Source organism: Larus michahellis, chromosome 7, assembly GCF_964199755.1.
Source record: "Larus michahellis chromosome 7, bLarMic1.1, whole genome shotgun sequence".
NCBI classification, from domain to species: Eukaryota; Metazoa; Chordata; class Aves; order Charadriiformes; family Laridae; genus Larus; species Larus michahellis.
Window position 1 is genome coordinate 44,280,273 of NC_133902.1, and position 23,786 is coordinate 44,304,058.

The 23,786-nt window shown below is 37.2% G+C and overlaps 1 protein-coding gene across 3 annotated transcripts in view; it reads right to left on the minus strand.

Moving 5' to 3' along the window:
- The window catches only part of XRCC5 (X-ray repair cross complementing 5), a 53,666-nt gene that overhangs the window by 24,237 nt on the left and 5,643 nt on the right, over window positions 1-23,786 (minus strand). For all 3 annotated transcript variants that reach the window (XM_074594381.1, XM_074594380.1, XM_074594382.1), the window contains 10 exons: window positions 22,568-22,690; window positions 19,471-19,659; window positions 16,383-16,497; window positions 14,495-14,633; window positions 12,324-12,436; window positions 8,606-8,668; window positions 7,778-7,915; window positions 6,259-6,349; window positions 4,880-5,013; window positions 87-283 (listed from right to left, as the gene is read on the minus strand). In XM_074594381.1, coding sequence (XP_074450482.1) covers window positions 87-283; window positions 4,880-5,013; window positions 6,259-6,349; window positions 7,778-7,915; window positions 8,606-8,668; window positions 12,324-12,436; window positions 14,495-14,633; window positions 16,383-16,497; window positions 19,471-19,659; window positions 22,568-22,690 — 1,302 coding nt within the window. The remainder of the gene's footprint in view (window positions 1-86; window positions 284-4,879; window positions 5,014-6,258; window positions 6,350-7,777; window positions 7,916-8,605; window positions 8,669-12,323; window positions 12,437-14,494; window positions 14,634-16,382; window positions 16,498-19,470; window positions 19,660-22,567; window positions 22,691-23,786) is intronic.

The window sequence follows — 23,786 nt, forward strand, 5'->3', positions numbered from 1 at the left end:
GACTGAGTCTGCTTCATTCAGCAAAAACAATTTGAAGTATAAAAAAAAAAAGTTTCAAAAAAATCCATAACACATCTCCAACTTACTTGTCTTTGAAGATGTCTTGAGCAGTCTTCTCTTCTTTTTTCTTGCCAACTTCCTTTAGGGGGAAAAGCGCTTTTACTTTTTCAAGAGGAGCCTGACACCTTTCTTTTACCATACGGGGCATCTCCAGCATCTCTAAAACGTGCTGTTCAATTGGTGGTAATGGCTCATTGGGGTGAAAAGCCTTATGCTGCAAACACTGCAAGAAACAATTTAAGCAAAGAAAAACTTTTAGTTTATGTGCTTTTCATGTCACATCTGTATGCCTGACATCTTATGGTACATGGAAAATATCTTCCGTATTAAAGAAACTACCTTCATATTGCTGAAAAATATTCCACCTTACAAGTGGACTGAAAGTCCTATGATCAGCTGTTTAAGGAGATTAATAATGATATTAAACAAGAATACTGATGCAGATCATCTTCTTGATCAATAAAACTCAGTAAGCATACAAGAGAAATTGTCACCAGTTTAAGAGCAAATAGAAAGAGAGAAGTTAAATGTGCACAGGTGAGGCACAGAATATAGGTATGTTGGCAAATTAGCTTTAAAAAGAGAGTGGGAATAAAGGAGCCTGACAGATGTACATCAAAGTTGGAACAGATGGTAGGAGGTACAGAGGAGAAGGCTTTTTCACCAAAGTGTAAAGACAGTGGACACAGTCATGGAGCCAGGCAGAGGAAGGGAGATGAGGTTAATGAGGCTACAGAAATTCCATTGAGAATTTTAGAAAGAAAGCAGGTATCTCTTAAACGTTGTGAAGTGTGGGATAGCAGTAGAGATGTATGTGTATGTGCATATATATACACACAGCTACCAGTGCATGCACACACATACATATGTAAAAACACGTGACCTACATGGGAGAATTAGAAACAGGCGTTAAGGTAACAACTCGGTAAACTAGGAATACAGCGGAGATTTGCTCCCCTGTTGGCTGTCAGACACGACATTAATTTGAAAAACAAAGTCAAAGCAAAGAAAGAATCCTCTATTCATGCTGAAAAGCTGCCAATAAAGAAAATCTAGACCATATGCTACACATCAATACTGGTGTGCTTTCATGCTGCCATTAAGATTCCAATCCATATTGGAGCATACTTTCAAAAGGAGGCCATCATACAAGGCTACTGATTTGGAAACACTTGTAATGATTTGAGGCACAATTATTTTGAAAGAGAGTAAAAATGTTGCTGGAAGCTGCAGGAATGGCTCTTGTGATACAAAAAAAACAATATTAAAACAACATTAAGGGACTGAATTAAACTCACAAAGCAAAAAGAGTCCCCTGTTGTCAATGTGTTTTTCAGGCTTCTGCATCTGAAATCTCTGTGTGTGGGCAGCTGCAAGAGCTGAGCAGACTAAGTAGCCACAGACGCCGCTTGTTCCTGTTTTTTAGAGTAGATGATGACCTCTGAAACCCGAGATGGCAGATACCACCAAAACTCAGGTGATAAATGGAGATGAAGTTGAACAGACTTATCCTGAAGTTTCTAATAGCAAACAGTCCCTTTTAACCTTGCTTCCTTTTCCTCCTGTGCCCAGCAAGAACCACTCCTACCCTCCCCGGCTAGAAGGCAACCCACGCTGCCGTTGGCTTCCAGACTCACTGTTCTATTCATGCATGTTGTCAGCAATCTATTACCTCCTTCTTGCTCTTCCTAATTTCGTTACATTTCCAGCCTAGAGATATAGCCAGCTTTCAGGAACAGGGGTCATTCTAGGATATGGGACAATGGATGTAATGAAGTGGGCTTTTCACATAATTAATTCCATGATACGCAATGGCATAAATGCACGAATAGACAAGAACTTACTGCAAGAAAGTATGCTGCCTTGCTCCCTTCCACACAGCGTCTAGGAAGGCTCTTTTGTAAGAATATATTTTAGCAAATCTGTAAATCTTACAGGAACCTGATAGTATTTAAAGCCTTAAAACATGGAAGACCGATTCAGCGATTTCAAAGATAAAGCATCTATTTTATACCAGTCACCTACTCACTCTACATAACCACAGCTGTCATGTACTTAGGGTCTCCAAAACAGTAAGGATCAATTACTTTCCCAAGGTTCTTTTTTCATGGATTATGGAATAGACTTCGACAACTCGCTAGCTTTAGGGTGGTTAAACCTGTGTGAACTGAATCCCAACACAAGTGTCTTAGTGTTCAGTTTACGTCAAAGTTTGTGACGATTTCAAAATGACCTTTCAACAGATCCAGTACATTCAAACAAAGGTAAGATCACTTGTTGCTGAAAGCCCTTAAGGATTTCCGTGAGCTACCTCCTGTCCCGTTGCTGCTCTGCTTTCTCAAAGAACATCACTACACGGTCCAACCACTTACAAATAAGCTCAGTCCTCCACGGTCGCTTACACATGGTCTAACAAGAGCCATTACAGCATATTTAGATGCAGAGTCTGCAGCTGGATCCCATGAAATACACGATGCCACAGGCTAGCATCCCCACAAACCTTCCCCACAGGTCTGTCTCAGTACAGAACAATCATTGTGGCGCAATTTGTTTATTTGGCTACCAAATAAAATGCACCGCATTCCCGAAATATCTTATGTGCTTCAAATCCCTGTATTTAAGAAGAACAACTTAAGCAATGATGTTGGAAGTTCTGCCACCACAAAAGCTATGGAAGTTCAGTTAGGCTTTTCTGGAAGCAAGAAATAAGAGTTGAAACTCCAGATATAGGACATTCCTCATTTTCCACTCTAGCAAGCATTAGCAACTCCTTTCCACCCACCATGTCATTTCCCAATGCCTACCACTACTTCCAGAGATATAATTTAGCTTGATGTTTCTGTTTAAATTCTGGCTCTTGTCACTTATCATTCTAAATGTCTTCATGAGGCACCAGAGCAAGGAAATGAAGGGGGAGTTCATTCTTTGTTCAGAGTTATTTTTCCAAGCCATCTATAGTTGAGCCATCCATAGCCATCCTGTTGAGCCCAATCAATTTACTGGCTATATTCAAAAGATTATGTATAATTTTTCTTCATAGTACTTAAGGAACCAACAGTGCCACTTGTTCTATGAGCAAAATATTAAGAATCTGGAACATGTTTGCAGGAAAGAAAGGACAAGAGAGAGAGAGAAAGATCAATCTTTCTTTCTGTAACTTACACAGATTAACAGCAGTTTTGTAACCAGGACAAAAAAATGGGGCTTTGCACAGGCAAAAGAAAAGACTAAAAGGACTGGTAATTTAGGGCTTTATAAATAGCAAGCACTGTGGACAGGAACTGTATACTACCTAGTACACTGAAACAGTCAATAAATAATTTCTCCACCAGTAGCATTCACCCTTACAGCATTCTGTTATCCTCTAAGGAAACTGATGAGCTACGCAGTTACTCTCTGCTACCAACACTTGACTCAATTGCTGGGACAACACCATCATATTGTTTCAGAAGACAAACGGCACACCTAAAGAAACATCTTTCCTTGACAGGCAACATCCACTGAACCAAAAGAATGCCAAATTGTATTGGTATAATTGAGGAAATTCTGTCCCCTATGTGTTTCATGTACAAGTAAACCCATATTTGTTTTGTAATACCAAAGCTTTACAACCCTTCCTAAAATACGAGTCATGCAGACATCAATCCATTTTAAGCTCTTGCCCAGCAATAGCCTTCTGCTGACCAAACCTTGCATTCAGTTAACCACTGTCTTGTCAATATGACTGGCAGAATTTGAAGGGAACACAGAGTTCTTCAGGTGTCAATCAGCATAGGATTTGAAGACAGTGGGCTTACGTGCGTTCCTGAAACGTACATACGACCTTCAGATCCTTTGCTTCTTTTGACAATACTGAGGCTGCATGGCTTTTCAAAGCTAGGGTAAGTTTTCTTAGCTTAAAAAAGCAGCTGCTTCGTACTTGTAAACTGAAAATTTTCATTTAGAATTGTTGAGATATGATGAACGTGGTTGCTATAACACCATTTTTGGTTAATTTTCAGATTGGAGTCACGCACTCAATATATCTCCACGGCTCTGTATACAACACAATTCTGCAGCTGCATAAATTGCATCGTAATTTTCCTTATTTTTGAATTTGCTGTGTCATTTTTTTTAACATTTGAATTCCAATGTATAATTAAGTCTCTCATCCTCACAGTTGCAATGAAAATCTTCAAGATATGAACGGAATGTAAATCAAGATGTAGACAGCTTGATACAATAACTGCAAGAAGTGTGAACTGTTCTGCTCGCCCATAACATGTGTCAGCTCAGACACCCAAATGGAATATTTTAAATGTCAACAATGTTAACCATTTACTACTGATCAACCTCACCTCAAACTGATGTGTTTTGGAACCACTGCTAGATGCAATAATGCACAGAAAAGTGACTCTGCTCAAGATTTAATGGGCCACAGATCAAGGAGCTAAAGAGATCCCTGATTTTCAGTCAATTTACCCAGAAGCTGAAGACTGAGTCTATGTCTGCACCAAGATCGTGGCAATACCGTGTTGAGATACCCCAGCAAGTTTTAACTTGTCTGGCCTAGGTGCCTGTGAATTTCACTGATGCTGTTGCAGACATCTCAGCATAGGTGCAATTAATTTCTCGTGCTTCCTGGAAACCGGAAATCTTAAGAATAAAATCTATGTCAGGGACAACATAGAAATCACTGGCTACCCCATACTTAAACGCAAAAGAATTTCTATTCCCATCTTCACAATGCAGATCTTTCCAATGTGAATCAGAGAAAGACAGAAAGGTGAAAGGTCTGAACAAGAGTACTTTTTAAAAAATGACATATAGATCATCTCACCTGATATAACCTCTGAAAGTGAGGGTTTGGGATTTTACTGGGCTTAAACAGGTCCTCGAACGTTTCTCCATCATCGTCTTCACAAACCAAATTCATAGAATCAATCAAAGAGTCAACAGCAGATAACTGATCCGCTAAGGCAGCAATTACATACAAAGAAAAATTAAATACACTTACAGATGGATGCATTTCTTGAAATAATTTATACATGAAGATTCACTTCACAATGTGAGATTTTGACCAAGTCATTACATGCCACAGAATACACTGCAGATATAGATGTGACAATAAAGAATATAGATAATGCACACAGTAATAAAACCCCCTGCTTTATTTAAGGACTACAATGTAAAGTCATAAAGCCTTTTTTTTCCCCCACAAGACCACAATTATTGCTGCCTTTCTGCTTCCATTTTTCTTCTTTTTCAAGATGTTTTTATTTGCAACAGAAGGTTTATGGGCCACTTAGAAAATAAGAACAGTTGGTTTGAAAAAACTAAATGGCGTAATATAAATTTTTAAAAGTTATGATTGCAAATTAACACAGTTCACAATAGTCAACTATTGCTTTGGTAAGACAGGTTTTAGATTTGCTCTCAAACTGCTGCTTACAGGCAAGAAAATAGAAACTGTTTCAGAAACAACCCAGCATGCTTTATATACCCTGACGTGCAGATGCCCATTCAATGGATCTCAGAACAAATTAAAGAAGTGGGAGTGGATTTTAAACTACATCCATTTACGCTCATTGCTGTGAAGAATTCTCAGAACAGTGAGTCAAGCTTTGTATGGCTGTGTGTTCTATGGCTCTCCAAAGACACCCTCCATCTGAATCTGGACACCAGTAAGTGCATGCTTTAAAAAACCACACACCACAGAAAATACAGTCTTTGCCTTTGTACATTATATTAACAGGCTGCAACTGGCTATAGGACCGGCTTTGTACGAATGGAGCTGATGCCTCTATTTTAATTCTAGCTAGCTAATCCCATATTGTAGGTCCCACAAGGTTTGGCCATTTAGTCTAACAAAGGAGTTGAAAGACCAAAGGATGTGGAGGACTAAATCTCAGGTGTCTATCACGGGGATCCCATAACCCCAGCCAGAAGTCATTTAACAGGACAGTTTTAAAAGACTGCCTGAAAACTCCAGATCTGCTCAGCCTGCAACTAAGCTGGCAAAGTTTTGATACACGATTTACACTTCAAAATGACATCACCATAAATTATTCCCAAATAGCTGGGGTTTTTTTCCTAAGCCAAAATAATGACAAAGCTTATGTTTTCATTGGAAAGCCAAATATTCTAGCTCTTTTAGAGTATCTTAAAAGAAGACAAGCAGGTTATTTTGTCCAGTTACCCAGCGAAGGACTATCTTACCTGTAGGAATGCATTTTTTATTGTTTTTCAAGGATGAAAATAAGTACTGTCTTAAGTCTTCCATGTAGGGTAGTTGCACATAGATGAGACACTGAGCAAGACAGAAGAAGAAAGAAACAACTGAGCCTTAAGTAAAAAAATGTAAAGTATCCTAAAGTGCCCTACATAAGAAAACATAAGAAAAATTCAAAGATCTAATATCTGTACGTATCAAAATACTTAAATACAATATTTACAGAGCAACACAGTTTTAAGCAGAATAAAACAGAGCATTATCTTATAATATAGTGATGGTGACACTCCTCATTTTTCTACTGGTGGAATAAAGACCTCCCAGGTCATCTGATCCCTTTTTCTTGTGCAGAGTTCCAACCAGCCAAACTTTAAATACCCCACACACGAGCACTTTGGGAGGTTTTATCATAGCTTACCGCGTTTCAAAGTCAAAAGCTGGTTTTGTTTTTTGAACATTCTCAGCCCAATTTTTTCTTTATTCAAATACCTCCTCCAGTTCATACCACCCTAAATAATTCCTTTCCATCCTTTGTTTATACTCTTCAAAAGTCTGAAGATTGTTATGTCTGCCCCCACCTTCCTCATTGCTTAGCCATGCTATACATATTTAGCTCTTTCAATAGTCTCTCTTAAGTAAGAGTCTCTCTAGTAAGTAAGATCAGTGGAAACATATGCTGCAAAAATTCTGACATACTGTGTTTTTTCTGGGCCTCTCAATCTTAAAAAAAAAAAATTTTAAATATGATTCTGCTGTGTACAGAACTTTTTTTTCTTTTCTAAGAAACAGACTTCATCTTTTTCTCCTGTTTTTTAAAATAACCTTTTCAAGTAAATAAATATACTACTGTCTTCCCAACTCTCCATATGAATTTAAACAACAGCTTTAAATGCTGTGGGTTCCTCCCCTCAGTTCCAGTTGACTTGGAAACCTAATGACAACAGCATAGTTGGACATGCTTAAAATGCCACACCAGCTATCAAATTCGAATTTTGCACTACCAAGCAACCTGAAGATAAACCCACAGTTTAAGAAAATTAAAGAATCTAGTGCAACTTTGGATCGTATGCAGAGAGGTAGGTAGTAACACAGCAAGAAAGCAGTAGTAACTTACTACATAAGCATGTGATTACACTCTTTCTGGAAACCAAAAAAAAATGAGATTTCCAGGATACCAAAATTAAATTATTACTATGTTACTGAAATAAAAAAAATCAGTATTATTTAAATCTGTAATATAGAGAATACTAATAGGAACATATGGCATTATTTTTCCATATTTTTTTTCTATGAAATTTTCTTAATACTATTTATTACCTCCTTATTACCTCCTTGTCTTAAGACTTGGTACTGTTTCCTAAAATCACTCCGAAAAGTCACATTGGTTTCTTCTGATATTACATAACACTGCAAATTCATATGGTTCAAATATGGTCATTTATTCATTGGTATTTGTAAAGCATCAATCCAGAGGCTCTCTACAGAAAGGTAATGGTGAAAAATTACCTCGTATGCATCCTTAATATACGGAAAAGCTACTCCAACTTGCGGATTGCATCTTCTGTCATAAGCATAACGCACTATAGCTACCACTTTCAACTCATCCAGTGCATGAACAAGGGCAGAAAAAGCAACTGCTGCATTCTGGGGAGGGGGAAAGGAAAAAAAGTAGAGAGTCATGCAAGTTCTCATTAGTCTGCTGAAATACATCTTTCACAGTGAATTCAACAGCATCCATTTAGTCAAGGCTAGTTCCCATTTCAGCTACAACTTCAACACAAGCATTTTTCATGTTCAAAAATGAAGAAGTAGAAAGGTTAACTCTCATCGTGATAGCAAATCCATTCAAAGCTGAGCAAACTATAGATACAGCACATTCCACCTTTTCCACTAGGTATGAAGAGCTCTCAGAAGTATTACAAAAGAGAGAGAAAGGGAGGGAAGTCAGACCGTTAAAGGAACACATCAGGGAACTACAGTGAGGTTTTTACCTCTAATATTTTAAATAACTTGGAGGTCTGTTCTAAATAACACAGTGACAGGACACATTGCTGCTCTGCATGAGAACAGACTTAAACACCAATTCCAGGTTCCCCATGCCCTTGCACAAACGTAATATTTACCAGATTCTCATTATTCATAAGATATGATAATCATTTGGGGTCTAATCCAACTTCTTTTCATCCTAATGGGCAATGGAACAAGACTTCTGTAAGCTGCATTAACAATATTTGTTTTATTAACACGGAAAGAAGGGACAATTTCAAGCGCCACTACTATTCTTTTCTGTTCCACGGCAAAACACCTTCAGCATTAAACTTCAGTTCACCTTACCTCATCATCTTTAGCTGCAAAGACCTTCAGAACCTGGTTGCCCATGTAGTAATGCCTCTGGATCTAAAGATTCAAATGGTCAAGAGTTAGCCTGATCTAAAACAAATGCCATTAATGTGACTGGACCAATTAAATTATGAAACAACTAACACATTACTCAAGTGAGAAGCCACAAAATTTAATTACTGTGCATAGAAGTTAAAGCCCTGTATATGTTTCATATCTCCATTTATCCCTCAACATGGATATTCTGTTACAGTGAGCAGGATATTCTCATACCTTCCTATTGATGGGTTGGTATGAAAGACTACGGTACTTGCAGCTGTTACCAGTCTGAATAACACTGCAGTAATTCAAAAGTCACTGTGAAAAACCACAGTAGTGAACAAAAGACCTAAACCTAACTGACACCTCATCGATGCTATTAAATTTTCCTAGCAAAGACATGTCCAAAAGGAGCTGAAAAAAGTCACATCCTTAATTAATAAAGCTACTTCAACAGCACCCTGGAGCATCTACGGCTGTGCTGGCAAAGAAGCACTTCTGTTAGTGGTGTTTATGCTGTTCATGAACATGGCTGACTCCCCAGAAGAGTAATACAGTTTCATTAAGGGGCATTGCTGGAATAGCTGGAGCTACAGAGGCAGTGAGACACACCCAGGCAAACACTGAAGTAGTGGAAAACTTGTCACGAAGGCTGCACACTAATATGAACACCGGTCAAAATGACCTTTCTTTGTTTAAGCAAAATCTCTTCAAATTACACTGTCTCCAAACTAACCTGAAGTTTCATTATTTAGCAAATTACTGTTAAAGTCAGTGACAACTTAGACCAGAATAGATCTGTTTAATGTATTACAGCACGGTTCTTCAACTCATATTATTCTAACTGTAATTATTCTTTGCTGTTCTGTTTTTAAAAGCTCGGGAAATTTTATGTTTAGTATAGTATAAATATCTAGATGTGTGTATCACTACACCTTTTTTTGCAAAAAAAAAGTTCCCTTTGTTATATTTTCAAGTCTATTTCTCAATTTACATGGCATTGCTTATAAATTAAAAATCAAAGTTTAAGCGGCCTCTGATCATCTTTCTTGAGGGATGTGAATAACTCAGAAAAATAATATGAGGTAGTTCTGTTCCTTCCTTAATTATGTATTTGGAGCTGTTCCAGTTTCTCTAGTTAATAATAAATCATCTTTTCTCCAAAGTTTTTAAAAGAAACAATTTAATATAAAACATACATTTGAATAGTGTCAGTATTATGATTCCAAACAATAAAATTCAGAAGTCAAAACATAAGGAAAGCACGGGTCTTCAAAATTTCAGATGTAGTTGAAAACTTCCTGATATCATTATCTATACAGTCTAATTTTAATCTTGCAATCACACCTGAATAATTTTATTCCACTGAGGTCTATGCAACTACTATTGGGCATAATTACTCACACTCCTAGTTACAGAACCAGAGCACGTTTTATTTAAGTTGTAATTCCTATTCGTTATGAAACCCATAGACAAGACAAGCACATCATAAAAATTATCAAAAGCAATAAATATTTTGTGCATTGAAAAAATATAAAACCAATTTGTTAATTCTTTGAGGCATATTTATGTGAATCAAAAGTATTCCTACAACTAATTATATTCCTACAATTATCACAGAATGGTTTGGGTTGGAAGGGACCTCAAAGATCATCCAGTTCCAACCCCCCTGCCATGGGCAAGGACACCTCCCACTAGACCAGGCTGCTCAAAGTCCCATCCAGCCTGGCCTTGAACACTTTCTGCGAAGGGGCATCTACAGCTTCTCTGGACCACCTGTTCCAGTGCCTCACCACCCTGACAGTAAAGAATTTCTTCCCAATATCAAATCTAAATCTACCCTCTTCCTAATATCAAATCTAAATCTACCCTCTTTCCATTTAAATTCATTAATTATTAGCTGTATTTTAAGATATTACCACACTAGCTGACCAATGGTGGCAAAAAAAATCCACCTGAAATAATAGCTTGTTTACTGGAGCGTGATGCTGCTCATCTGTTTTCCTCTCAGTTTCTGTTTTCAATAAAAGTCAGACTTCAAGTCAAAATAGAAGGCCAGCCTCCAGCATAAGAAAACACCACACATGGTGAAAAAAAAATCTTACAGAAGTAAATGAAGACAGTAAGAGACAGCCATAGGCTAATAACACATGAAAAGATGCAAGAAATTGTCTCATTGAAACACTGGGTTCAGATACCTTTCACTTGTTAGACCCAGTTTCTGGTAAAGGATTTAGCAGTCCCTAACATTTCTCTGCCCTGGACAATTTAGGGCATATAAGCTCAAGCATAATATGTTTCCTCGATCAATCACTTTCTGTACACAAGCTCCCGTGTTAGCTAACAACTTTAAGTTCTGAATGTCCTCAAGGAGCAACTAGGTGACAGTTCCTATTTAGGCTGGCTTCTCATTTCAATACATCAACGTTCCTGACTCCTCAATTAATAATATGCTGTGGACAAGTGCACTGTGGTAGTCTAAGGTCATATCTAGCAACCCGCAGGGGTCTGTGTGCCACCTGTACTGTAAAGTAAAACATGTTTAGTTACATCCATTTGGGAGCAAGCTCCCACAGATACTTCCTATTTCATTAGCATCTTTCCTTCCTGGTATAGGTAACAATTTGTTAGCCTTTGTCAAGGGTTCTGTTTTGTTCAGGCAGCGAGACATTTCAAAGGAGGGCTGGGAGCTTTCAGAACTGAAGCCATAGAGCTGCCCTACGACTTCCTTTCAGTTTTGAGTGGTGAAGGGGACCGGGTGCAGTGAACTCCACAAAGAGTGAAGTTTCAGTCACCCTGTGCAATATCCAGAAGAAGAAGGAGTGGGAGCAGCTTAACATTCCTAGTAATTACTGGAGCTCGCATCTCTCTACTTTCTCCTCACGTGTCCTGCTTCAAGGAGGGTTTGTTAAACCTTTGCCTAAGTCTTCCCTAATGCTCAAGTCTTGGATTTTCTGCAGGAAATCACCTTGTGCTGCATAGCTTTTGTTTAGGTACTTGCCCAATGTAAGTTTCTTACAACTTCCAGGTAAAATGAATAGCAAACTTAATACCACTAGTACAGATAAGTGCATACAAACACCAAGTACTTCATTGAAATATGGAGAGGTTTTGAATTATGTTATCTTCATCTAAGTTCTATAAAATCTTCACTATAGTTAGGTTTTGTTATAGAGAAACAAGAAGCAAGTCACAGCTCACAAACTAATCCTTATGGAAATGAGAATGAACGCAGTCAGTTCTCAGGCTTTCTTTAACATTTCTTTAACATTGAGGGAGAGGCTTCTTCTGTCAAAAAGAACACAGTTGTGGCTGGACAAAGCTCAAAAAGACTTCTGCATGACCTGAACAGAAGAGAGACCATCTTCTGTTGCAGATCTGGCATCATTATTTAAATTCACAAGATGAAATGAGACTACAATAGAGGTATGTCTCCACTTCGCAGAGATCAGGGTTCAGTGGCTCTTGGTTCACTTGAGGGGCCAATGGCCACATTTATGAGCTTCTCTCCTTCGCAAGGCTACATACTGTTTACATGTGCTAGAACCACCGAATAAGTCACCCCTGTATACCTGACTAAACCCAGTACAACACCACAACCTTAGTGAATTCGAACGGTTCAATTGTCTTGAACAACCCAGGAAGCTGAATGGGAAGAAGTTTAGTACTGTACCTGAGAGGATCTGCTGAATCCCAAAACAGAAAAACATTTTGCTTCTGTTTTGTATTTCATTTGCTCTTCATCTTCCTTGGAAAAAGGAACTATATCACTCCCATAGCGAAACCCTGGAGCACGAGAGAAGTGCATCTGGTAAGCATATGGACCTACAATTCTAACACCGAAATTACCTCTCTGAATATTTTAACAATGCATGCGTGCCCCACAGCTACACTCCACGCACACTTATCAAATTTGTTTCCCTGTTAACAGAAAAAACCACACACCCCATAGACACATTTTGTACTTCACGAACAGCAGTGGCACTCCTTGTACGTTGTTTTATGTAACACAGCTACCCTTGTAGAGAGCAGGAAAGCAAGCAAGGGAACCGAACATCTTGCCCAACAAAGTTATGCTCACAGAATAGATTTAGGCAAATCAGAATAGATTTCAGCAAAGAGACTGCAACACTCCCTGCAAACGTAATACAAAAAAACCCAAACATACCACAAATCATGGACGGGAAATGACACCAGAAGGGATTCAGAGAACAAAATGTGTTAACGGTAGAAGCGAGATACACTCTCACATGCAATGGAAAACCAAAACACTCTTGTATGCAGAAGTGATCTTTCTATACACATCTGTGCTTTACTTCTGATGCCTTACATTACAGGGTTATCTCAACAAAATAGGAAGCTGTTAGTTTCTCAGAGGTATCATCTGTTCCAACCGCATATTCCCCCCCCCAAGCTCCAGTATCCTCCCTGTAACCTCAACACATTACTATATTGCCACAGACTAAGGATGATGCCCTCAGGTGCAAAGAAAGCAGAAGGAACAGAGGTAAATCCCTGGATGAAAAACCTATATGCAGATACATTTTCCTTGAAACTGAAAAGCAAACACACAGTCAGAATGAAATAAATTTCAGTATGGGCGCTTCAAATGCAAAAATATCATCTAGTTATGACATTTCTCAAAAGGGTCACAAAAGTCCGTGAGGCATCAGAAGCTCTTTAAGTGTAAGAAATAACAGTCCATTCACAGAGAAATTTTGGTCTCTTTTGTTCACACTGAAATGTTCATTACTTCTTTTTACTAGTATCTTGCAACCACTCAGCAACCTAGGCAGTCAGTACATCAGCAGAGAATGGTCACAAATGTTTCAAAATATATTCACTACAAAAAGGGGATTTTTAAAAATTTTTACTAAAATTTTTGAAGTTTTAAAACAGACTACTAGCTTTTAACTATCATTTCTGCTTAAGAAAAAACAAAGAAAAATCACAGTGTCATTAGGACATTTTTATCTGCTACTGCTACAAAACACTTATGACTGCTGCAATTGAAAGAGGTTAAATAAAAAGTTACAGTATTTATTTAATTTTTCAATTTATTTTATTCATTTGACAGCACTGTCTATACTGTTATGTGAATAGTTCTGCCCTTTATAGTTAATTCATTTGCCCTACTTGCGTGGGATTCGAACAGCAAAGGAAAGAAAAAAAACTAGTAACAAAATATACCTACGCAATTGCAAAAAATGAAACATAAGTGCTTAACTCCATTTTTAAAAAGTAGACTATTTCATACTGTTTCTGGGGCCTTTGGTCTCCTAAGGAATTTAATCCACTCGGAAAGAAGCTGAAGATTATAAAAGAAGTATTCTGCATACCACTACTTCAGATTGAACCTGCTACGGAATTTAAACAGCAAAGCTAATAGACTCTTGAACACTAAACCTTCCTTTAATGGTTTCATCTTCCCAATTGCAGAATATCTAGAGCAGTTGCTTATCTAGAAAAAAAAACAGTGTTATGAAAGTATTCATGTTATCAGTACAACTGAAGGTTTGAAAACAGAATAGAGGCAGCAGCACTACTCGCTACAGAACTGAGGTATGGTCCTCCACAGAGTATAGTTTAGGAAGCTGTAGTGCCTTTCAAGTTCCACCTGGTGGTATTATTATTATTCCTATTACTGGCAAAAGTAAGAATTTTTAAAATCCGTGAAGACAAACAGTCTCACATAACAGTCTCTGTGTTCCATCAGCTTACAAAGCTTACATTCTAAGATGACAGCTAAGCTTCAAAGTATAAAACTAAAAACCACTTAGGTGATTTAAGAGTACAAGCCGTTATCTTCGGTTTGTCTTCAGGGTGCACATAGAGAAGTCATACCTTGAATAGTATCATCTTTCTGAACCTCTGTCTCGTCATCATCATTCAAGCAGTAAACAGTTTCTTTTTGCACATCATCTTTTCTGAGAGTTTTAGCATCCACAACCGTCCAAATTTTTTTCACCTTCTCTTCTGTAACCTTTATATCAGAATTCAAAGAAAAGGAACATTTAATATTTTAGTGGGATCCAGAGTGTTTACCAGAACATGCAAAAAATTCTTTGACCAAGTCCCAATATGGGACTGATAATGATAGCCCTAAATACGGATCTCTGACAGCCACCACAGTGCTTTCAGCACATTGTTTGGTCGGTATGAGACCTAACACCTGAACTATACCGTGTTGACTGCATACTTGTCCTGGTTATTCATTCAAGTCATGAGCTAAGCCATTTATGGAAGTCCTTTAGTCACAGGATAACATGTAACTTGCTTGCTACATATTTTACTTTCTCCAGTAAAACACTGTTATCTCCAGTACACCGTTTACGTAAACACTTTTGACAAAGCATTAAGATACATATTAAAGATACAAGACTCAGTGCTCATTCAGCTTGTTTGCCCAAGTTTTGCATCAGGCTTACTACACTACAAGATAAAATACCCTATCTTACTGCAACTTCCCCGAGAGGCCGAAAAAGATCGCAATTGCGTTATGGAACTGGGCGGGGAGAGAAGGAAGAAATATCTGCAATGAGTGAATGCTTCCCAACTACAGGGAAAGAAAAATCCTTTCTTTCCTCTCTACTTAAGTGAAATTGACGGTGTACTTAGTGAATGAGAAGAAAAATGAAGAACTGGACAGAAAACAGAAAAGACAGAATAGATTATGTCAGTAGATATCACAAGTCTATTCCTAGCCATGATCCAACTGCTGTATGACCTTGGACTAGTCACCCAGTTCATGTTGCTTATTCTCCCAAGCTTCATTTATATTGTGTGTAAACACCTTTGGGAAGGGACTCTTACTGCCTATTTGTACAGGTCTGGCACAATACCCTAACAAAAGAAAAAAAAAAAAGAATAAGTATAAATAAAAAAACTGGCAACAGAGGTTTGGTTTTTTTTTTTCCAAGGCTAGTATGCTTATCTCTCAAAAATCAGATACATTTCAATTTCGTAATACATCTTCCTGAAACCTTACAATATTGGTCAGAGTCTTAGTCTTGGGTTCAAATAACAAACCAATTAATCTCTATCTTACCATATCCATCAATGGTGCCACACTATATAGTTACCAATTAATTATTCAATAACTGGAATTTCGCACATTTCCTGTGTTTAAATACACTTACTTCTTCCTAGCACTGTGTGAAGGACCCATATAAACCATAAGAGAAACGGACTGTGCACAAGCTCTGCCAAACAGTACAAAGCCAACAAGCTGAAAAAAATATACCTTTTTTTCCAAATGTGAAATAACAATAGATGTGGTTCAAAACAATAGCTGGTAAAACATTTACACCCACCATTTTACACACACACGTGCATAATTCCTCTCATGCCTAGGGTTTAAGAAATAGATAATAAGTCTCACTGAGCCACAGACACATCACTAATGCCAAATGGAAAGCTTCACACAAGCGCAGCATTCTTAATCAGTTTTGTCGACTTCAATACCATTAAGTGTCACAGCGTAGATAGCAGTTACTTCTATTTCTGTACATCGTGAATTTGAGTTCTTTAACATGTGTACAATATGGTGAAGTTAGAGTTGCTGTGGGAACCACAGTTTTAGATGTACTGGCTTCTAGGCACATAAAATCTCTACCATAATTATTTCACATGTTGTTTTATCTTTTATTTTCTTAGCTTTAAGGAAAAAAACATGCAGCTGCACCTAACTTTTTGCCAAAATACACTAAAACATACGATTCTATGAACTTACTGATTTGTAGGCCACAATCCTTATAGACAAATTAGAACCAATAGTGAGCTGGCAGGGCCAAGCCATAGGTCTTCTTTCTATTTTCTTAAACATCGAAAGACGCTCCAGGCTCTCTCTAAATGAAGGATTCAAGAAAACAGAAATGAACTCTGGTGAACTGTAATAAAAATATTACAGACAATACACTCTCTTCAAGGAGATGCAGGAGTCCAATTGTTTCAGCTTAGACTGCATAACGCATAAGAAAATAAACTGTAAGAATAATCTTGTCATCAACTATTGTCAGAAAAAAATTAAAAAAAAGAGGCGGTATAGTAGATTATTCCCATCTCGAGCCTTTGTGACGATGTGACATTAGGGCTTAAAGACAGTATGTCTTTATGTGATAAAACTACACAATTGCTTATTAAGCATTTTACATTTATCTGTGCTCACCCAATTAGGGCATTTAGTTAGCTGAACAACCCAAATTAGAAAAGGCTTCTCTAAGTGGTAAAATGTTTTCTGCAGTGGAGGCGAAGAAATAAAGAATCTAGTTTCAATTAACAGGATTTTGTTTGTGTGGTAATTAACTTTTGACACTTTTTTTTTTAATACAGTACTAATGAACTCATTATTTTCGGGGCATTTGGTTAGAGTGAAATAAATTACTTTGAATATTTCTAGCCTAAACAGCACATATGCAAGTTCCTAAAACACAAAAAAAGGCACTGTAATGATTTTAACTAAAGAGTGTCAACTCAATTGCACAACTTTAAGCAATAGAGTCCAAAAATTAAAAATTGACAGTAAAAGTAATTTATAATATATCATTGTGAAATCAAATAGGCTTGCACCCACTGCAGCAAACAATAGCTGATTGTTTCAGCCAATACAAACTGTATCAGCTATTTTGCAACAAAATTCCAGTGCAGAGAAAGCGCTCATAAAATTTTTTTATTGCATGATGAAGCAAAGATAAAACAGTGTTGACCTCACCTTCTTCACATGATGACAGAACCAAAATCTACCTCTCTCTTGATTAAAGCACTTGTCTGGCAGAAATTAAAATCAACTCCTAAAAACATTAGTACAGAATTCAACTTGGTATTCTACTTTTCAACTTTCTTAGGATGAGCAGTGTGGGTTTTTTTTAAATACTAACAGAAGCACAATGACAGGAGAAAACGCACTGGTATTTTTATAATGAGATAAACATTGTATTTCCTTTTTTTTTTTCCTTTGGGGAAAGGAAAGAAGGGAAGAAAAATTACTTTTCTGGCAACAGAGACCATCAACATAGGATTTTTAAAAAGAACTTGTTAGTACATCATTAAAACTACTGAAACAATTGCATTCAAGGATGAATATAAAAATCAAATACTTAAGTGTCAAACGCCTATGAATGTCATCTAAGCTCAATTTATTAACTGTATCCTTTAACTTTTTACATTTATAGAAGAAAAATGTTCCCTGTTACCAAAGAAGACTCGGACAAGAAAACCCTAGTAAATGCACACTGCAACTTGTATTTTAAAAACATGTCTATTCTCCTCTGCTCTCCAATAACTTCCCCCAAAATCAGACGCAGCAAAAGTACCTCCTGCCTGGCAGTCAGAATATCAAACCCTAAAACAATACAACAAAATCTTCTCACTTACTTTCCTGGCATGACTAATTTATTTTCACAAGAGTTGAAGTATTTTTAGCAGCAGGAATAATGAATATAGGAAAACAGAGAGTATATCTGAATTGGTAAATTATCATGACAGATTTGCAAGGCTAACTTCTTAAAGCTTGATAAGCAACTTAACTGCATCTAAAACCTTACATATTCTTAAATAACTTAAAAAGCTTTAATCTATTACCCAAATGTCTATTTAACTAAAGATTTTGGATTTCCCCTGAACACATGGCACAAAGACAGCTTACACAGTAGCAAGAGCCTGTGATAAAAAAAAATAAAAAAAATAAAGAACCGGCCAAGCCACACTGTAACTTCATGCATATGGATTATCCTAAAGGATAAACGGGCCCAGAAAGATCCTGCTTTTCTATGCAGTCTTTTGATGCAGTGACAAAGCCTGCTTATTCCTAGAGTCTCGGACTGCTCTGTTGACTAGTATGGAATACATACACAGTGATACATTTTTCTTCACTACTCCACACTAATGCTCAAATAACAGTTTAACTGGCTGCTGAGGTGAAAAGCAGATCAGTTAGGCAGGGTGGGGGAAGAAAATCCCACAAATAAAATGACAAATAACAGCATGCAAAACTACAGGTACCTCATCTAAAAATTACAACTTAATAATCACATTATAGCTATGGTCTGCTAATTTTCCTGAAAAACACGTTGTCTAAAAGATCACACTTCGTAATTGTAGAATAGAACTACTAAGACAATAAAATCAGTCGTTTATAAGGTGCATAGATGCATTTTGCTTGTTTCCCAATTAAGACAAGACTCACGTGAAAATGTCTTGAATATATGATCACATACAGTGTTCCACAGACACACATATATTTTTATTCTTTCATTGGGGAAACATGAAGTGAAAAACCATCTTTCAATTCTTGCATTAGGAATGCTGCTAAAGAGGATATTGTTTGGGACAATGGCACAGTAGTCTGTGCTTAAAAAGCAGGATTCAACAAACATTACTCAAAGCATTTGTGGGAGTTTGATAAACCAGTGAGCTAAAAGAAGCCTGAGACTACAGAACAAAGGCCACCATTAAATGCAAATGTTCTACCTGCACTATGTCAGAAATTCCAACACTTCCCAAAACATGCTTTTGAAATCTCATTTACAGAAACATTCCCTCTAAAATCCACCAATGCTAAAGATGGAAGAAAAATGATTTTTTTTTCTTTAAATATACATATAGAAAATTAATTTTCCACTGAAATCTGTAAGCTTTTCTACCTATTCTAAAGCCACTGAAGAAGCTGTTTGAAAGGGACTGAGTGTATAGTAAGTTATAAAACTTCATTAACTTAAATGAAACTGGAAGCCAAGAGACTGATTACTCAATTCATTTCATCTTTTGGGAAAGAAATCAGAAAGTAAATTTACAGTGTGATAAACAGGATAAGCCAAGTTTACCTGAAAGTATAAATTTCTTCCAGCCCTCCTCCTTCGTCCAAAGTATGCATCAGTTTCCTCACCACATTGATGCCTTCCTTCTGTTGCTCAGTTAAAGCCTTTTTTGGAAAAGCGTTTCTGTGCATTTGAGAACGTTCACTGGCACTTGTGTCTCCACCTCCATCATCAACATCCACTGGAAATGGCAGACTAAGAACACAGGCAGTAGCAGTTAGTTTGACTTTCTTCTTAATTAAAATAACCAACCAAAACCAAAACAAAAACTGTATCAGAACCAACAATTCCTATCTAGTTGCCATCAGATGTATAAAGGGACGCACAGCTTGTGAAACAGATGAAGTAGTATTTTAAGTCTACTTGGCATTGGGAACATCTTGACCAGAGCACTGCACCAGTTCTGGGCATCATACGTCAATAAAGATGTCCACATACAGGAAGAGGAGTATAGACAATGCTGATTAGAAAATAAGATCTATGAAAAAATACTGAACAAAATAAAGCCCATAGAGAAGGGAGTCAGAGGGCCAGACAATCTTAAATATAAAAGGCTGTTGCAGAGAGGAAGGGAACAATCGGTTCTTCATATTCAGCCTGCACTCAAATTACATCATGGAGTCAGGTCAGATATTCAAAAACCTGATAAAGGCATTTCAAAACCATAATCTCTAAAATCAACTGCCTGAGAAGACAGAAGAGTCTCCATCACTGGAAATCTTTATAAAAAGATTAGACAAACACCGCTCAGCAACGACATACATAAAACTGACCCAGTCTGAAGTAGAGGATTGCTCTAGATGACTTGTTAAAGGCCATTCCAGGCCTGTGATTCTATATTGGCTCTAAATGCCAGCAAACGGGACTTCCGCTGCAGTGTGACTATTAGGTATTTCTGGAATAAAGGTTGATCTTTGAGATTTTAATAGTTTACAACACTAGGTGAATTTCTGACTGAAGATGACACATTTTCCTGTGCTTCAAGAACTAGATTTAAAAATTTAGCCAGGGGTTATAGATAAAATGGTTTTGCTTCAAAATATAACAGACTTAAGTAAGTATAATAACCACAGAAAAGAGAGATGTGCAAGATCCTCTACTCTGTGCCCCCGAAAATGCCTGCAGATTTTTCAAATCTTTCATCTGATCCAATTTTGAATGAACCACATGATACCTTTTACCACATTTCCACAAAGTAAAAGAATTTTAGCACTGTATTACGTTTTCAAAAAAGCAGCCTACAGATCGCTACTTTACTTTTACCTCATTAGTCCTCACTAAACTTATCTGTGGACCAACATATAACAACATATAATACGCATAACAATGTCACATAGAGCAGAATTAAAGATCAAGCTTTAGCAAAGTGTTTCGTACCTTTTTAGGAAGCAGCATCCACTGACAAATAGAGAAACTGTATTTTAAAGCTCTTAAGAGAGCAAAAAGCTTCAAACCTCTCATACACAGAAGTTAGACTACTTTCACTGTACAGTGCTTGGAGACTCCCGTGATGAGAACTGTGTAATACCCAAAGCTACAGAGTGCTCAGCATGTGCTCTGCACTTGATACCACAGAGGAAACCCAATGATCTGCCACAAGTTACGACCTAATCAATAAACAGGGCATAAGAGATGGAAGCATGGGTTATAACAAAAGGACAAGGTTTATCAAGAAATTATTTTTAAACCAGTATCCTGAGTATTTTACATTTGTACATGTATTTCTCAAAGCATCATTTGCTCTTGTGGCTGGGAGACAGGGTGTAAATCTGCAGTTGATGCCTTAACAGCAACATTTCCCTAGTGCTTCTACTAGCCATGGGGCTTTTCCTTTGCTACATTACAGACAAAGAAAAGGTGAAGTTGTATCAGAAATCTCACAGAATAAAACTGCAACATTAACTTGTGGTAGTAGCACCTGTGCTAGTCTGCACAGCAAACTACAGGTATGGAGACAAGGTAGCAGGGGCTAAATGCCAGGTCTCTGAAAGACGTACTGTGGCTGGCAGCATGTACTCAGGTTCACGGAATTGTGTCTCCAGTGCTAGCAATAGCTGAAATAACCTATGAAATAACCTAGAAGGGGCATCTCAAGGCATGTTGCAAACACACCTTCTCTTGCTGTGTAGACAGAACCTGAGAGCAGTCTGACGTTGTCACATTCAGCCTCTCCTGCGCATGGGCAAAATAAGAAATTTTCTGTGGAGGATCATTCCATGATTTTCAGTCATGCTTTCCTACCTAACCCCTCTGTTGTCTTGCAGGTGGGTCTGCAAATGGCTTTAATGAATTTATCAAGTTCACAGCATTGTTCCTTAGAGAATGATGGATCTAGGTGACAGTAAATATTAAAATGGTCAGAAGTAAAACTCCCGCTTTAACTTTCTTCTGTGAAATTATTTGTTATAAACAGCAAACATTAACATTCACACAAAGTTTTGTTTTTAAATAAGCGAAGGCCTACAGCTTCCTACGTTACAGTCATGTGCAACAACTAACACAGATCTCAGTCCACCATTGATTCTTCAGATCAATGCCTATACTAAGACAACCAAGGGATTTCTGTCAGAACACTTAAGATACTGCTTCCGTTTTCCACTTCCGTTTTCCAAGCTCATCACTGTGAACATATAACCTGTCTCCTCAGACATGCTTTTCTACTGACACAAATCAGGCTATAAACATCTGCAACATTACCTTATTATTTGTTCCCAGTAACTCCCTCACCTAAAAAAATCTAGGCTGTTGCTGTGACAAACCACTGCTGCTGAGGCTATTTCTGGCTCATTGTTTCCCAATTCTCTGCTTATCTTTTGTCTCCTGTTTTAGATTTTGGCTCTAAGCTATAAGATTAACCAGAGAAGATGCCATCATCTTAACATGTATTTGCACATCACTTAATCAAGGGGACTTGGTTCATAGCCGGAATTCACAGCATGTGTAATTGATATAAGTACTCATAAAGATCATATTACATACTGGTCCGCCTCTATAGAAACAATACACCAACAGATCACCAGTTCCTTCAAGATCATTATTAAGAAAGAATAATAATTTCCCTTTCAAAAATGGCATAGTGTGTAACAGCCACTTCCATACTTACAAAAACTGAATTGAAATTCCTGTTTTCTTCAAGTTAGCAATGATAATTTCCAGCTGATCCTCACTGACAGGACTACTAAGGTCTGTAAACAGTTCAATGTGTCTCTTCTCATATTTCTTTCCTCTTAAAATACAAAAAAGAACATTTAGATATATAGGAAATATTATCTAGAAGACCTTTTCTAATTCTTTCCTTACAAAATTGACGTTTTACCAAAGTAATACACTTGTAGAAAAAAATAAACAAACCTACTTGGTAGAACTTACTCTATCGTTGCTCATATTATTTATGGTAATTTTTATCTTTATGATGCCCCCTACTCACTCCTACCCCTAAAACTGAGGGCTCTAGCCCTGGGACTGTATAAATCACTATCTACATATAAATGAATGGGATTCTGCCAATTTCACCGATGCAGATAAAATGCTAATAAAATATGTTAGGCTATTTATTGATTATACTGGATATTTCCTTTGCAGCTGTAAGTCTGTCCTTGTGAAAATGGAAAATGTATTTTAAGTTAGTGTTGCTGGCAGGGGTTCCATTTTAGTAAGCTAATTAAGTAGATTCATTGCATAAGATGAACTTAAAAGCCTGCTTAATAAGCTAAGAAGTAGTAACAATAAACATCAGAAAGTTCTGCCAGCTACAGAACAAACTTCAGTTAAATGGATATAGTTTTTATCTGGATAGTCAAGTACATGAGCAATTTTCTTGAACTTTTACCCAATAGTATTTTCTCAATTGAATGTAAACTCCGTATGAAAGGATTTGGTGCATACGAGCAACTTACCCACAAGGTAACAAATGCAGTTGGTCTATAAGCGTTCAAGGTTATACTGACATAAATACAGTGATTTTAATTCACAACTCAGTTTTAACTGTTAAATGGATACAGCTTTCCACGCTGATTAGACTTTATTCATAAAAATACAAATTACATTACTAAGTCTAGTCTTCTGCATTCACAATTAGATCATATAATCTTTTTAACAACATGTTGAATCTCCATTTTGAGAGGAAGTAAGGCTATTTTCCTTTCCCTGGACCATCAGTCCACTGAGTCTTAGAAACAGTCACATTTCCAGCCTAAATACATTCATTGACAACTTCCTAACACTGTGCCAACATTTTCTTTCCGCTTAAAGAGCGTTTTTTCCTACTGCATGTTTATGTCCCACAGCCTGCACATTTACAAACAGCACCTTATCTCCAACAA